This window comes from Chlamydomonas reinhardtii, chromosome 4 (genome assembly GCF_000002595.2).
Source record: "Chlamydomonas reinhardtii strain CC-503 cw92 mt+ chromosome 4, whole genome shotgun sequence".
Lineage (NCBI taxonomy): Eukaryota > Viridiplantae > Chlorophyta > Chlorophyceae > Chlamydomonadales > Chlamydomonadaceae > Chlamydomonas > Chlamydomonas reinhardtii.
Genome location: NC_057007.1, coordinates 1,884,702 through 1,901,253, shown reverse-complemented (window position 1 = coordinate 1,901,253; position 16,552 = coordinate 1,884,702). Strand labels below are relative to the sequence as shown.

Sequence of the window (16,552 nt, the reverse complement as noted above, 5' to 3'; positions counted from 1 at the left end):
CGGGAAGGTGCCCAGGGCCGGGGAGGGGAAGGGCAAGAGGTAGAGGCGAGTGCGGAAGCCAACAGCTGGGGACGCCATGATGTTGAAGGGGCGTTGACCGGCTTCGGATCCACCACGACCCGCTTTGGGGCGCAATCGATTTTGTTCGCTCCGGATTCAATTATTAATCTGGTCGGCTTGTGAGCTTGTACAGAAGCCGTTGTCACGCAGCACCGCTGCAACTGGTCAGCTAGGCGCTTGTTGGCCTTCATAAAACTAACATTCGTCTATGTACTAACTATAAACAAACAAATTGAACTGAACTGATATAATCAGGCTTTGCAGCGCAGCGCCGCATGCGCGTTTTGGGATTCCTGTCGTCGCACGCTGGCACTGGCACAGCGGCGGCGCACACGCGCTGGCGATGGCTTGCACCTCTGGGCATTCAGGCCATAAGGCCTGCCTCGGCGAGCGCCGGCGGAAATGCAGTCAGCTCGGCCACTCCGCAAGCCCCGCCCTGCCCCATCCATGCAAACGTGGGGGTCGGCCGGGCCTCCGCCTTGGGCCCGGGCCCTAGCGGCTTCATGGCGCCAAGTGCTGGCATTGTTACAGCTATAAGGGACGGACCTAATAGCAACAGCAGATGCAGTACCGTCCGCACGCACGCGACGCGGTCCAAGTCAACAGGGCCCTCTCGGGCTACCAGCTCCGGCCCAGCCACCGCCGCCCCCCCGCGCCGCCGCCGGCGGACCAGCAATGACACACAGGACGGGGGGCTCACCAGCGAGCAAACACCAACAAACACAGCAGTAGCAGCAGTTGCAGCAACAGCAGCAGCAGCAGCAGGTGCTTCTGCTTCTGCTGCTGCCCCGGCGCTGCCGGTCGCCTTGAACCCCACCTGGCGCACGCCCCCCACCGCGGAGGCAGCTCGCCGTATCACCCAGGCCGCCTCAGCGAGTGCCGCCTATTCCGGCAGCTCCGCCGCCGCAGCCGCCGCGGCTGTCGCCGCTGGTCCTTCTTCTGCCGCTTCCGTCGCACGGGGCGGCAGCGCGGCCGCAGCGCGCAGCGCCGCTGCCTCAGCCTTGGCCGCCAACGCTAACACCAGCAGCGGCGCGGCTTCAGCAGCTGCCATAGCTGCTACAGCCTCCACAGCTCCCGGGAAGCTGCTGCTAGGTGGCGACCTCAGCCGTGCGCTCGCCGCCGCCGGCTCCACCACCGCCCCGCCATTGCCGCTGCCAAGCAGAGCCGGCCTATCAGCGCCCAAACACACCGCGTCTGCGGCGGCTGCGGCGGCGGCGGCGGCCTCGGTGCTACCTGCATCTACGCCTGCGGCGGCCTCGCAGACGCCGCCTACCACTGTCACCAGCTGCGGCACCGGCAGTGGCGCGCCTGCAACCCCTCGTGCAGCCCGCAGCCCCACTGCCGCCGTCTCCGTATCCAGCGCTGACGCCGCCGCCGCCGCCGCCGCCGCCGCTGCGCCCGCAAGTGCCGCCGCCACAGCCGCGGCCGCCGTGCTGCCCACGCGGCACATCGTGGCGGCAGTCGATCCGGATCTCAACGGCGCGCTCGCGCTCATCTACTGGGATGAGGATCCCAACGACCCAACCACCGCAACCGCCAGCGGCCCCGCCGCCGCAACCACGGATGCCGCCGCCGCAGCGGCGGCGGCAGCCGCCGCCGCCACCGGCCCCGCGGCGCGCCTGGCGACGCTGGCGGCGGCTGCGCCGCCGGGCAGCGGCGCCGCCGCGGCGGCGGACGAGGCGGCGGCGGCGGCGTTGCTGTGGCTGCCGACGCCGCCGCGGCCTCCGGCGGACGCGTCGCGGTGGCGGGTGTGTGTGTGGGACATGCCGGTCAGTGCGGCGGAGCGGCAGAAGCGGACCGCCAGCGGGCAGGTGGCGCGGCGGAGGTGCGGCAGGACGGACCTGGGCTGAGACGACGCCGGGGGTCGGCACAAGGGGGGAAGGGTTGTAGATACCAGCCCAAACTAAACCGAACCCAATGCAATGGGGGTTACAATTGATCCTGGGCGTGGGCGTGAGGGAGAAGTGGCTGCGCGGGGTCGGGCCCAAGGAAGGTCGGTGGTGCCGGCGTGCGGGGGAGGGGGGGGGGAGCAGCTGGATAGGCACGCGTCGCACTGTGTGCACACATGCTCCTCAAGTGCACCCCTGGAATCCCCCTGGGGGGCAACGCCCCTCCACATCCCCTCCCCGTGTGCACTGCCTGCCATCTTTTCGCCTTCCAACCATCTATGCAACCCTCCCCCCCGTGTGCCCTGCCCTGCAGGCTGCTCCACGTGGCGGGCGCGCGCGCGGTGCTGTCGGCCGCACTGGCCGCCGCCCTGCCGCCGCCGGGGGAGGCGCGGCCAGTGGCGCTGTACGGGTGGGTGCATGCCTGCGTGCGTGCGTGTGTGTGTGGGGGGGGCGTGTGCATGGGTGCTAGTGGTTGCTATATCTCCGTACGAGCACCCCTACCCCCGCATGGCACCTGTTTGCATCAAAGCACACGTGAAGGTCTCCGCCAGCATCTCGCCCATCTTTCAACCACCCTTCCACCCCTCCACCCACGACTGTTTCCGTACGGGATTGGCTCAAAGTCAACCCCCCACCCACCCATCCACCCCACCCCTGCCGCCCGCAGCTATGTGGAGGTGCCGCCCATCCTGCCCGGCGACGGCAACATCGCAGCATACACCAGCCGTGAGTGGCGGGCGCCACACATGCAAGTGCGCCTGCCCGCGAGTCCTGGCCCTTGCTTTTGCCTCGTCCTCCGCTCCCCAGTCCTCCATATCACTCCGGCTCCCGGTTTCTTCCCCCTCCCTCTCCCCCTCCCCTTCCCCGTTCTCCCCACCTGCCCCCCCCCCCCACTCCCCCGCACTGCCCCTGGCAGTGTGGAGCACGGGCTCCTGGCTGGGTCTGCTCACAGGCATGGGCTTCACGGTGAGTGAGGGGCTAGGGGGTGCGGTCGAGGGGAGGGCCGCTGCGGGGCGCTGGCGTGTTTCAGCGGCACACGTGTGTTCGCGGCGAGCTAGCGCAAGGGAAGGAAGCACCCCCCTGCCACCCTCCTATCCCCCCCCCTCCCCCCAGGTGGGCTCCACGCCTGTACGGCGCTGGAAGACGGACCTGGGGCTGTACGGCGCAAAGGGCAAGGACGCCAGTTTGGCGCTGGCGAGGGCGCTGTTCCCGGGGCAGCAGCCCATTCTGAGGTGCGGGGGGTTACATTCATGATTATTTAAGAAGTGAAGGCGTAGCCAGGAACAGTGGCATAGCAGACGGGGGGGGGTTGTAAGTACCAGTCCAAACTAAACCGAACCAAGCTAAACTAGCGGAGCACAGGCAGAGGCGTTAGTTTAAGGGGGCTGGAACGAGCGCATTGAAAGGGAGCGGAAATTGAAACGCGGGGTGTACGTGCGGCATTACAAGAAGGGAAGCCTCCCAAACGGCGGGCATAAGAGGAGCCGCGGCTGCGCCCAACCCAAATCGTCGCTGGCGCCATATGCCCTCGCTGCCTCGCCTACGACTCTGTCTTCTGCCACGCTCATGCATGTCGCCTCGCGATGTCGCCTGCGCTGCGACTGCAACGCGCAGCCAGACCCAGCCCCCACGCCACGGCCGCTCCTCCGCACCCCCATACCCTGCCTCCTCGCCTCACACAGTCACACGTGCTTAATCGCCCCGTTGTACTTACAACCACTCCGTTCTCCATGGACGGCTACCCCCTCTCGCTGTTCCCAACGCTCTTACCCTGTTCCCCCATTGCCTCAACCTCGCAACACCCCACCCCTTTGGGATTCGAGTAAACTACCCCTCCCTCTCTCACTCTTCTATACCTTCTGCCCCGCAGAAACCCGCCCTCCCCCTTCACTCTGCCATACCCGCTGACCCGTAGGCACAAGAAGAACCACGGCCGAGCGGACGCGTTGCTGATTGCGGCGTGGGCGTTGGGGGCGTGCCTGCCGCGTGGCCTGGGGGCCAGCCTGCGCCGCAACGGCATCACGCTGGACCAGCTGCTGCAGCAGCAGCCCGGGACCACGGTGCGACGCCGTATGTGTCAAGCTTGATATGTTTGCACGATTACCGCATCGGTGTTATGTGCATGTGATTGCGCATGCTGGCTGAGGGCCAGGGTGTGCTTTAAGCCAGCGCTTGTCATGGGTTTAATCAAAGGTGTCCGGAAAGGGTGTACGGTATGCGTCCCCCTACCCTACCGGTACTTTTTACTACCTTGCCCTTTGCCTTGCCCCTATCCCTGCCCCTGCCCCTGCCCTCCCGCTCTCTTCACCCGGCGGTGTGTGGTGGTGTGTGCGGTGTGCAGGTGGGCCTGGTGTGGGGCCCGCCGCGGCCGCCCGCCCCAACTGACGCCTACGGCAACCTGCTGACACCGGAGCAGGACATGTGGGACGAGGTGGGGGTGGGTGTGGATGGGGGTGGGTGTTGGTGTGGGGGTTGGTGTGGGGTTAGGGATGAGTGTGGGGCTGGGGGCGGGTGCATTGGGTGTGCAGGTTGGATGCGTTGGTGGATGTACCTACGTGGGTGGGTGTGGGGGGCGCGGCGGGGCGCAGGCACGGGGCACGGGGATTGCATGCGTGCTGCGCCACTCATGCCGGGCCCATGCCGTCCACAGTCCCCACTGGCCCACACCAGTCCTCCCTCAGTGCAAGACTCAGTGTACGGTGTACTGGTCGCACAGGCACTGCCGTACACCCGACACTGTAGACACCACCGGTCTTGCTGCCGTACCTGTCCGCTTGCCCCACAGATTGAGGCGGCTGAGACCAAGGTGGAGCGCAAGGCCCAGGCCCGCTCCTCCACAGCGAGGCGGCGGAAGACCGCCGGCACACAGGAGGAGCCGGAGGCGCAGGCGGAGGAGGAGCAGGCGGAGGCGGGGACAGGCGTGGTGGCGGCAGCGGCAGGAGCAGCAGCACCCAAGCGGCGGCGGGCGAAGAAGGCAGCTGTAGAGTCGGGATCGGAGGCGGCGGTTGCGGAGGTGGCGGCTGGTCCGCAAGAGGAGGGCAGCGAGGGCGAGGTGGCAGGGCAGGGTGGCAGGGCTTGCAGGAGCAAAAGCAGGAGCAAAAGCAGTGGCAAGAGCAGCAGCAAGGCGGAGGCGGGTGGTGCCGGCAGCGGACGGAGAAGGGCAGCCAGTGTTGGCAGTAGCAGCGTTGGCAGTAGCAGTGTTGGCAGCAGCAGTGGTGGTGGTGGTGGTGGTGGCGGTGGGGTGAAGGCTCCAGGCGCCAGCAGGCGCAGGGGTGGTGCCAAGGCTGGTAGTGACGGCGGCGTCAGCGGCAGCGAGAGTGAGTAGCTATCTAGCAGCGCAGGGCATAGGGCGGTGTGCGCGCGGCAGGCCTTGCGCGGCAGCAGCCATCAGTAGCGGTCCTGGCGTGCATGCCTTGCTGCTTGCAACGTCACCCACTGGGGTGTGAGAGGATACACGGCACCTATGCTGTCGCCGGTAGGGTGCAACTAAGAGCTCTTTTCGTCCGGGGAACACTTGTCGTCCGGTACTGTACTGCACTGTGCGCGACTGCCGATGACTGCCGATGAGAGGCATCAGATGGAATGAGTGCCGTGTCGGGCGATATGGAATGAAGGATGCCGTATCCATGGATGAACCAGACTGCAAATAGGACGCTGCGGTAACGGACTCCGGACCTCGACCCGTTAGTGCCGCGGTGCAGACGGAGAACCCCTGCACAAGTGCCGCATGGCGCACTGTCGTTGCACTCCGTGTGAAGCAGGGCAGTCGGCAAAAGACACAATTGGCTGCCGCAGGGCATGTTCCGCAGGGCTATATCTACCGAATGTGGCGTAGAACTACAGCGTTCCGCGCACACTGCGGTTGCAATCCCACGTTCCCAACACTGTGAGGCCGCAGGCCTCCGGTGCAGAGCATCGTCTGGGGTTTGTTAGGGTTCGGTCTATCCTGAGTCCACAGAGCAGCGTGCTGTCGTTTCCCAGCTGCAAAGGATTAGGGAGAAAGGCGCCGCGGAAACGCACCGGCGCTCCTTTCGGTTGCAAAGCAACGGTCCATTGCCACATGTTTGACGGCAGCGAGGCGCCCGAGACTTTTCCCAGCATGTGCCTGCCATTTTGAGACCAAGCTTGCACGAACAAAAGGAGCGGGACGGCGCAAGCGCGAAGCCAGTCACCGATACCGACCATCTCGAACAAAACGTGGCGGCCTCGTCCCGCAAGTGCGCTTCCGACATGAGTCTACCGCACGAACGTTGTTCCAGAAGACGGTCTGATTTGCACGGCTGTCCGCCGAAGTCGCCGGGATGCCCCGCATCGAGATAGTCAAGCTTCGCACAAAGAGGAACCCTGCACAGCAAACTGTTAAATATTGCAAAGCTTGACAACGCCAACCTTGTAAAGCCATATTCTGAAAATTTACGTGAGAGTATTAATATAGGTGCCGAACATACCAAGGGTGCCCTTCAAACTGTGCTTCCTTCTCTGCACCGGTCTGGTTGAAACTCTGCACCGTAGAACAGCCTTCTAGTATCGGCGGACACTCGACTTCGGGATAGGACTGCTTGGCGCTCGCAGCGACTGCACCTTGAAGGCAAGCAGGAGTACGTTTTGACTCCACTTGTATCGCTGGGTGCCGGGCTCATGCGTGGAGGGCGCTTTAACTGTGCAAACCCCCGGTTGCCACATTCGCACAGGTTTCATGCCTGCGCAAAGGCTCGTTTTGAGCTCACGCGACCATGCCAGCTTCTCAACGCCATGCCATAGCGACACGACTCTGGCAGCTCGGGCGCGCAGCGTCCTGCTGCCGAAGATGCCCGTCGCAAGCGGGGTCCGCAGGCACCGCAGCTCCGTCTCGCTAGAGTGCGCCATCTCGGCCCCGGAGCGGCACACTCAGCAACACCAGACGCATAGCACTTGCTCGCACACGCCGCCACGTCTCATCAGCGTCGACGAGCCCAGTCCACACTCTCAACAGCAGCACCCGGGGTCGGCTCGCCCGCAGCGTAGTGTGGGCCAGGCATCCGCACACCCGCCCCTGCCACTTGGAGAGATGGGGTTTCGCGCAGACTTCAACTCGCAATACTCTTTACTGGAAGTCCTGGGCAAGGTGGGCGTTGCGGGGTCCCGGCGTTTGCCACTGGGTGGGTGGTGGCAGCTTCGGCACGCACACAACTAGAGACGAACGGCAGCTTCGGCACAGGCTTGGAGTTGTGGGGTCAGATCTGCAGCCACACGTAGCTACCGTAGGCGTTCAACCCGCTCCTGCTTAACTAATAGGCAGCTGCATGGTTAGATGTTGTTCTGTACGCGGGCTGGGCATCCTTGTTGGCACCTGCCGCTTTCCTCTGTGTGTTTTGTCCTCGGTTACGTCCACACATCACCCGGTGGCCTGTGCTTCGGCATGCTGTGCTAGGGAACACAAGTAAAACCAACAACACAGACTATGTATGCTATGCAGCGACATGACGGAACGGCGGTGCTATGTGCGTGTCATGCAGGGCAACTTTGGGGTTGTGTGGCTAGCCGCCTCCCGGCACGACCCGTCACACCAGGTGCGTTGGCAGGCCGCTGTCGATGGGCGCCGGACTGGGTCGACTAGGATGGTCGTCTAAATGCATGGACCAGCTAGGGCGGGTTGTGTTGTTGCGTGGAAGGCGAGGCGGGGTGGGGAGGGGTCTTACATAGTTCGCTGCAGATGTGGGTTGGCCAAAGCACGCACTCTCAATGGGGCCTGTCGGTCCCCCACAGACCCTGTCCTGCCGACCAGCCCCTCTCCTTTCCCACCGCGTTCTCCGCACCCCCCCCCCTTGCATTGGTTTCGATTTAGTTTGGGCTGGTGGCCACGCCGGAATAGTCGTTAGACAAAATGGGAGAGCAGCAGCAGCAGCTTTCGGCGGGTCTACGCGCTGGAGCTGGCCGCTGGACTTCACGGACATCGGTAACAACGCGTCTACGCTGCAACAGTACCTGCCTACGACTTCACTTCTTAATTAATCATGAATGTAACCCCCCCCCCCCCGCCCACTCCTCCTGTCCGCTCCTGCAGGTGGCAGTCAAGGTGCTGCCCAAGGTGCGCGAGGATAAAGGCAAGGAGGAGAACCTGGCATGCATCAAGCGCGAGGTGAGGCGGAGCGGAGGTAGAAGGCAGACAGTGGCGGTAGTGGGTGGATTCAAGCCCAATAGGGTGTGTGTGTAGATACCAGCCCAAACTAAACCAAACCGAATGCAATAGAGCGAGGAGGAGAGCATGGCCGATGCTTGACAACGGAGTGGCACGCGACAATAGTCCCCATCGCGTTTTGGGTTTACCAATGTAACGGAAGATGAAAAGCAGGGGGGCCGGGAATAGGGGCCAGGAGTGGGAGGTGTAGGTGGATGATTGGGCAGGTGTGTAGGAATGCAGCGAATGATCAGGCGTTGCGGAGAAAGGAAGGGAGCACTGAGGGAGGGCGCAGGAGGTGGCGCTGGTGCTGTACGGGAAGGCATTTCGCTCCCGAGTGGGCACGCAAGGCAGACTTCTCATTTCTTGCCTTTTGGACGGCCTCTGCCGCCCGCCGCAGGTGGCTCTGTGGGGCAGCCTGTCCGGCGACTCGCGCTACGTGGCGCAGCTGCTGGGTCTGTACGAGGACGGAGACAGCGTGTACCTGGTGCAGCAGCGGTGCTACGGAGACCTCACCAGCGCCATGCAGGTGAGGGGGGGGAGAAGTGTGGGTGGGTGGGCGGTGGGTGGGAGGGGAGTTGGGGTCAGTTGGCGGTGGGTGGGTGTAGGGGTACACGGCCGTCGGAGGTAGATGCGGGCGGGTGCGGGGCCGGGGATGGGGGCGGGAATGGCGGTGGTATGGGGGTTGCAAGGACGGATTGGAAGGGAAAGGGCCGCTGTGGTGGAGGTGGAGGTGTTTGCTACTGACAGACACTTGGGTAGGAGGAGTGGTGTGGCGTGATGGGGCTCGCGGCTGTTTGGCCGGCGGCCCTGCGACAGGACAGACCTGTGGGATGTGCTGCCGCCTACATGTACATGTCTGCCGCTGCAGTCCCGACAACGCAACCACCCATAATACCTGCAACGTCAACCTGCGCCTGCCCCCCTGCCCCCCCCTGCCCTCTGCATGCGCTCTGCTACTTAGGTTTGGTCTGGTTCAGTTCTGAGCTGGTACTTACGAACCCCAGGTCTGGTTCAGTTCTGAGCTGGTACTTACGAACCCCATCCCACCCTTACCTTCACCCCCTGCCGCGCAGCACGGCCCGCTGTCCGAGGCGTGTGCCGCCGCCATCATGTGGTGCGTGCTGGCCGCCGTACGCGACTGCCACGACCACCACCTAGCCATGGTGGACGTCAAGCCCCAGAACTTCCTGCTCACCAGCCCGCCGCTGCAGGCGCCCCAGCACACCCAGACCCAGGCCCATCCGGCTACGGCGGCGCCGGCAGCGGCAGCGGGGGCGGCGGGGGCAGCGGCGGCGGCAGAAGGATCGGGGCAGCCGGGGCAAGGGCAAGGGCAGTGCGAGTGCGAGTGCCCGGTGCCGCTGCTGTCGGCGCAGGGCTACCAGGCGTCGCACGGCGAGCCCAGCAGCCCCTGCGTCGTGGCGTGCGACTTCGGGTGAGTGTGCCGCGTAGGCCGTGGCTGTGGCTGTGTGTCGCGCTGCAATAGCACCCAGCCGCGCCCGACCGCACTGCCCTACAGCGCTCACCCGCTCTGCTCAACCACGCGCCCTGCTGCCCCCTCTGCCCTTGTGTCACTTGGGCGCCCCCCTCCCACTGGACATCGGCACTTCATACTTATGATTTAGTTGCTCCGTTCTCCATATGAGTGGCTACCCCCCTCCCAATCTTTGCAACCCCCCAGGTGTTCCCTGTCGTACAGCGAGCTCATGCGCGGCGGGCGGCACGGCGGCTCGCCCATCTTCTTCGCGCCGGAGCAGTTTGGCAGCAGCTACGGCCTGGGCGTGGACGTGAGTGGCGCGAGGGGACGGGGTTGGGGGTTGTAGATACCAGCCCAGACTAAACCAAACCCAATGCAATGGGGACGGGGTTGGGGGGGGGGGGGTTGAGGGGTGGGGCCGTCCGTGCGTGCTAGGACGGAGTGGTTAGGGGGGATGTCAGTATCGAGGTATGGAATGCCGAAATCCAGCGGGTGGTGTGTGTGTGGGGGGGGGCGTGGGGGTTAAGTGCTTGAGCCAAAGGAGGCGAGGTCCCAAATTGTGGGTGTCTGGTTATGGATGCGAATTACAATTGAAGGGACAGTCCGACAAGCGGGGGCACACCGTACCCACGCCGCTGGTTATGCGTCTTTGTGCGGCTGCGCTCGCTGTCCTCATGTCGCAGCTGCCAGTTGTGTGCCGAAGCCGCCCCGTGTGTGGTTGGCCAACCTCCACGCTCTTGCGGCCGCTCTCCCGCTCGCGCAGGTGTGGGCGGCAGGCGTGATGCTGTACCTGCTGCTGAGTGGGCGCTACCCCTTCTGGGACTGCAAGCGCGAGGACATCAAGCCCGGCATGAAGCCGTACGAGGTGAGCGCAGCGGGCTGGCGCAGGGGGGCTGCTTGCCGGGAGTGGCGGTTGGGCGCGGCAGAAGTCTCAGGGCGAACGCTCGCCGGGTGACCGCGACGATGATCAGGCCAGGCGAGCAAAGGGTGCATGGAAAGCCTGCACGCAGACAGTCGTGCCGCTGCACACATGGCATCCCGTGTGTGCGCTCCACGGCAGCGGTGCATCCAGTAGCGGCAGCACACCTCTCCTCCACTCCACCTGATAACCTGCGGTAGCGCGCTTGCAGTCGTAGACGGCGTAAGGCCCGTGACACGCCGTACCGCATGCTCCCATGAGCAAAACGGATGGCCCGTATCGGGATCGAACCGATGACCTTGGCGTTATTAGCACCACGCTCTAACCAACTGAGCTAACAGGCCAGTTATGTCTCAACGGCTTTCAACGAACTCCGCTCATGCCACATTGTCGATTCAGCGGTTACACACCTTTTCAGTAGACGCGACCTGTGGGGGCCTGGGAGGGGAGGGGAAGGCAGGGGTAGGGAAGGCAGGGGGGGTGTTGTGGGCTAGCCAAGGGGATCGGGTGGACAAGGGGAGATGCAGCGAATTTGCGTGCTGACGACTGCCAAGTGGAAAGATGCTCAGGGGTGCAGCAAGCAATGGCTAGGCCTCGGGGCGACCCCTCAACAAGCCATGGGTGTGCGATGGGACAGTTGTAAGGCAGGTTGGTGAAGTCCCGTAGGGTGGAGCTGACTCCCAAACCCCAGCAGATGGCAAACAATTTGCAACGGCATGAAATAACCATGGCAGCCAAATGTGGCTCCTGGGGTACCGTATGGCGGACGAGCCTCTCACCTGGCTTGCAGGTTGTTGGACAGCATGGGCCCGCGGCTATGCGCGGTGCCCCATGCTGCACGCGAGGGGGGGCAAAGGGGGTGAAGTGCGACCAGTTGAATACTGTAGGTCACTAACCGTTAGGTCCATGGACTTTCTCAAAGTGTTCAGACTCGGCGGCACGACCTGGAAGGGCAGCGGAAGGATTGATGCAGGAGAGCAGGACGGGGTTAGTTGCACATCGATAATTGCATCCAGAGGGGGCAGGGGGAGCGAGCGTGACCATGGTGTGGAAATGCGGGTGCTGCAGCGGCTAGGTACTCTTCGGTGGTAATGCCTGTGCGACACGCACTGCAGGGCTTGCATCTTCCAGGGGTAGGCCGCCGCCACTGGCGAAACTCGGGCCCACGCGGCGAGAATGCACGCCCAGAAATGCCCAATGTTTCTCGCCCGAGGGCCTGCCGTCTCTTGCGACTCCCCCGAAGATGCAAGCCCTGACGCGCTGGCGTCTGCCCATACGTAATTATGAGGCCTTGCAAGTTTGCAGAACAAGCGCAGGGCATACACGGGCGAGCGTCTCGGGCCGGGACATGCGCTGCGTGGGCATCCAAATTTGCACTAAACGATCTTGAGCATGTCGACTGCACCAATACTTGGCACCTACACACCTTTCTTATTCAGGGCTGGCAACCGTAGAAGCCCTTCATCGTTTGCAGAGAGGCATACCTCCGCATTGACGAGTGTTGCGGAACGAACGCGTACACATTGCACACATGGCATCCCACGTGTGCGCTCCACGGCAGCGGTGCATCCAGTAGTGGCAGCACACCTCTCCTCCACTCCACCTGATAACCTGCGGTAGCGCGCTTGCAGTCGTAGACGGCGTAAGGCCCGTGACACGCCGTACCGCATGCTCCCATGAGCAAAACGGATGGCCCGTATCGGGATCGAACCGATGACCTTGGCGTTATTAGCACCACGCTCTAACCAACTGAGCTAACAGGCCAGTTATTGTTCAACGGCTTTCAACGAACTCCGCTCATGCCAACCATCCGATTCAGCGGCTACACAGCTTTGTAGTAGACGCGACCTAGCTCGAGGGTGGGCCTGGGAGGGGAAGGGGAGGCAGGGGGGGGGGGCTAGCTAAAGGGATCGGGTGGACAAGGGGAGACGCAGCGAATTTGCGTGCTGACGACTGCCAAGTGGAAAGATGCTCAGGGGGTGGGCCTGGGAGGGGAGGGGGAGCCGAGTCCCTGACCCACAATCCAACCGCCGCGCCTGCCATGCCACACAGGTGATGCTAGCGGTGTGCTCGGCGCCCATCCAGTTCCTGAGCCCGGAGTGGCGCGGCGTGAGCCGGGACGCGCGCGACCTGGTCACGCGCATGCTGGACCGCAACCCCGCAACCCGCCTCACCGCGGAGCAGGCGCTGGAGCACCACTGGTTTGCGCGGTGAGTGGGGCGGAGGGTGGTAGGCGCGGAGGAGGATGGGAGCGGGTGGGGGCGGAAATGGGGACGCCGCCTGCGCCGCCCTGCTGGACGGCTGCGGGCGGGCGCTGGCGCCCGTGGGGCCGCTGCTGCGGCGGCATATGGGAGCGGATTGGGGAAGGTGCGTCAGCTCGAAGCTGAGTGTATGCCTCCGAGGTCGAAAAGTGGCTGTGGCCGTGCGGCTGGCCTTCCGCGCTCACCACGTGTTGGCTGGCGCTTCACCTCATGCCTCCACCTCTTGCCCACCACAGGTGGGGGGCCCAGCCCGCGCGCAGCGCACACGCCGACACGTCAGCGCCCAGCGGGCACCCCCACACGCACGCTGCCGCGCCCTCGCTGCCCGCCTCCCCTTGCGCCGCTGCACCCAAGCGCTGTGTGGCTGGCGGCTCCAGTCCGGACACGGCGGCGGCGGGGTGTCAGGAAGCCGGCAGCAACATTGTGCCGGCGCCCGCGGTCGCCGCCGTCCCGATTGCACTGCCCGCTGACGTGTTCAGCTGCAGCAGCGCGGACGGCGGCTGCCCCGCCGACGCCTTTTACCACGCCAGCAGCAGCAGCAGCAACGGAAATGGGAACGGGAACGGAACTGGGCACGCCTTGGTTGCCGCAGCGGTGCCGCACACAGCTGAGGCTGCCACGGCAGCAGCATGCCAACAACCGCCTCTGCAGCCGCAGCCATCACCGCGCCTGACGCCGGAGCCGCACATGCAGCGGGTGCTGAGCCAGTTGCGGAGCCCGGCGGAGGGTGGCGGAGGAGGAGGCGCGTCCAGCGGGTCTGCGGGCTCGGAGGACGAACGCCTGCACAGCGCCGCGGCGGCGCCGGCGGCCGGCGCTGGGCACGGCGTCGGCAGCAGCGGCAGCAGCAATGAGGTGTAGCGGGCAGATGCGCGGGGCGGGCGGCGGTGGCCTCCTTGCCTGCCTCGGGCAGCGGTGAGGCTGGCAGCAGCGGCAGCTAGGAGCAGCGAGCAGGACTGCGCAGTCGCGGCAAGCTGGGAACGGCGGGCGGCGCGAGCTTATTAGGCGCCCGCGGTGGACGCAGCGGGCTTTGGCAGCAGCCGTAGATGCAGTGGGTTGTGGTTGGGGGGGAGGACACACAGCCGTCAATGCGTCCTAGCCGCAAAGACAACATCACAAAAACAGTCTTTGGATTGGAAAAATATATTCATGGGCGGGTTGGACGTGGGCGCGAACTGGGAGAATGGGGTAGGCTGGGATGAATCACGGCAAGATGGCGTCAGAGTCGCCCTCCTGTATTGATCAAAGAGTGAGAGGGTGAGAGTGCGAGAGAGGGAGGCTTTTTAGAGTAGGGGAGGCTTTTTGTGTCCTGAATGTGTTCCAGCAAACACATAGCGCACGTGCCAACATACGGTATGGAGTGTCGTTGTCCTGACCTGTTTGAGCCTTTGAGCTGATTATGTTCAGGAAGGGCAATGGGACGAGGTGCGTCACTGATTGATCGCCTCGGGTACCGCATGGACAGGCAGCTGGTCAGTGGCTGTCTGGGCGTTGCCGCTCCGCGTCCCTAACCAACCAACTCAATAACTCCTTGCCTTGAGTAGTAGCGTTGACTTATTTGACGGTTGGCGGTAGCATTGCGTGATGTGCGTTTGTCATCCCAGCTTGCAAGTTTGGCTACCAGTGTTTATTTGCTAGTCAGGCCTTATGATTCTATTCGCGACCCAGCATTGGTGGTCGCGGGGATTTGCTCGGCGTTGCACTTGCTGGGATCAATAGGACACGGCCGAGCACAGCAGGGCTTGCCTGTACTGTGCGCGCGCTTACACCGGAATACTTGTTATCCTGGCCAACTAGCTCAAAAGGTGGGGACGTGATTCACGTGGCAAGGATGTAGAAGGGGCGGGCAAGGATGTGTGGCCACACTGCAGGTACTGAAGTGGGGCCCAAGCCAGGCGGTTGGTTGTGAATGCGGTTCTGGTCTTTCGCAATCACCTCAGGTCCGCAAGGGTGCGACAGGCTCAATATTCGAGACCGCCACACCCGCGCGGGCATTTTAGCGCATTGCATGTGTTGCAAGACAAGGCACGGGCGGCACCTTGGGCGGCACTGGCGCTTGCTTTGCTTTCTGTGCAACCCGGCCGTATTTGTTCACGCCACATTGCATTCGTATGAGCCATAGTGCGTGTGAGCAGCGCTGTCTTTGGGTGTGTGGCTATGCGTGCGCGTGCCATGAAATGTGTTGCCATGTGTGCGGAAAGGGTTACAGTCAAACCGGAATGTGCTGCCTGCGAAATGCATTTCGCTCGACTACAGAACTTGCCGTTCGAAGGCCCGCTAGTTGACTTGTGCGTAGAGAGCTGAGAGCGAGAGAGTGTTATGTGCGAGACAGAGGACAAGCAAGGATGAAAGCCAACATCGCCGCAGGGTGACACCATGACTTCAAGGCCAGAAGGGGCCGGAGAATTCCTGATTCCTGCAAGACTGCATGGACATTGCACGGCGTGTGACGCTGTGTTGGGACTGGATTTGCAAGAGTGGTAGTGTCAGTAGCGTGCGGGGTGAGCAACCGAGTAACCGACGCCGGGAGTAAGAGTGGCGGTGGCAGCTGATGCCGCCTTGAGTCATAGTGAGATAAGTACGGTACTTAAGTAGCAGGACTGGTGCTTTGCGTGGCGCAACATGCGATTTGTTCATGCCGCGGGAAGCTTAACTTCCGTCGTGTGTGCTAATGATTACATGTGTACGTAATTGCGGTTGACAGGAACTGGTAGCGCGAGGCGGTAAGTCGGTAACGCTGGTGGCTCTTGGCTCTAGGCTCGTAGCATCCCAAGTGGTGAAGAGCTGTGAAGAGAAATGTAAGCTAGTGCGAATGCAAATGCTGGTGCTGCTCAATTGCAGCGGCGTATGGTGGGGTTAGCCACGGCCAGATCAATGGGAGCCCGGAGCCCCACGCTCGCACCTGTTGGCCGACTGCCCTTCGCCCGTGCCCCTCTCGCCATTCCAGCACCAACGGGATACCAATCGGCCGCAAGATCAGCCGTACCGTATGGGATCGGGCACAACATCACGGTTTGCTGGCTGTCCTGCGCACTCCATTCGCAGCTGCAATCTGGCTGGCTGTCGGACCCCGTTGACCGAAGACGGACGACGGAAACGCGGGTCGGACACGGCGACGGCGGCGGCCTGACGAAACTCTTACGGTCTCACCACCACTCGCTTACACGAATTGTGCTGCCTCCGCCATCCAACGGTGCGGTGCTGGCTGGCAGACAGGTGCAGTGGACTGCTGCTTAGCTGGAGTGCTGGATCAGTGCGTGCGGCTGCTGCCGTAATAGTAGCGTCTTATCCACAAGCCTCGTGTGGCATCGTGCGCATTCGTTTCCTTAGAGCATGGTCACGCATGGTCGACATTGAGTGTACGGCCGAAGGCACGCATTGAAGCCCTATCTTAGGGCTCCTATCTTAATGTCTCCAGACATTAATCGACCATTTTGGCCGTTTCCTAGACATTCCTCCCGGGGGCTAATGTCTGGGGCGAGACTTTGTTGGCCCAGGTTTGGGGCGGGTTTTGTCCGAATTCCTATGGAGAAGCCCCCAAACCGCCATGTGCCCAGACAAAAGACGGCGGCCACCCGGCCGTTTTTGTCTGGAGCTAGACATCACCCGGAAAACAAGATACGACCCCTGATTGAAGGGCAAGCTGAAGGGGCTAAAATAATGACGGCACCCAGGCCAACGCCGGGCGTGTCGGTTTGGCCTGGCGGCCGCCCGCCCCAGCCCCCAGCGGCCCAGCCTGCCACACACACACAGTACGCAACCGCTGCAATAAACATCTGCAAAAGGGTCAGA

At 63.4% G+C, this 16,552-nt stretch overlaps 2 protein-coding genes across 2 annotated transcripts; both read left to right on the top strand.

The window, feature by feature from the left end:
- Positions 1-171: 171 nt before the first annotated feature.
- On the top strand, positions 172-5,737 carry CHLRE_04g218000v5 (uncharacterized protein). Its single transcript, XM_043061830.1, has 8 exons — positions 172-1,885; positions 2,263-2,358; positions 2,617-2,675; positions 2,866-2,915; positions 3,063-3,181; positions 3,865-4,009; positions 4,291-4,380; positions 4,735-5,737. The coding sequence occupies exons 1-8, from the start codon at positions 336-338 to the stop codon at positions 5,272-5,274; spliced, it is 2,649 nt and encodes an 882-aa protein (XP_042925182.1). The 5' UTR covers positions 172-335; the 3' UTR covers positions 5,275-5,737.
- Positions 5,738-6,311: 574 nt separating this feature from the next.
- Positions 6,312-15,687, top strand: CHLRE_04g217950v5 (uncharacterized protein). Its single transcript, XM_043061785.1, has 10 exons — positions 6,312-6,537; positions 6,641-7,053; positions 7,445-7,498; positions 7,993-8,067; positions 8,507-8,635; positions 9,183-9,541; positions 9,788-9,893; positions 10,347-10,448; positions 12,555-12,712; positions 13,000-15,687. Exons 2-10 carry the CDS (start codon positions 6,997-6,999, stop codon positions 13,619-13,621), a joined length of 1,662 nt encoding a protein of 553 aa, XP_042925181.1. The 5' UTR covers positions 6,312-6,537; positions 6,641-6,996; the 3' UTR covers positions 13,622-15,687.
- The last annotated feature ends 865 nt before the right edge of the window (positions 15,688-16,552 follow it).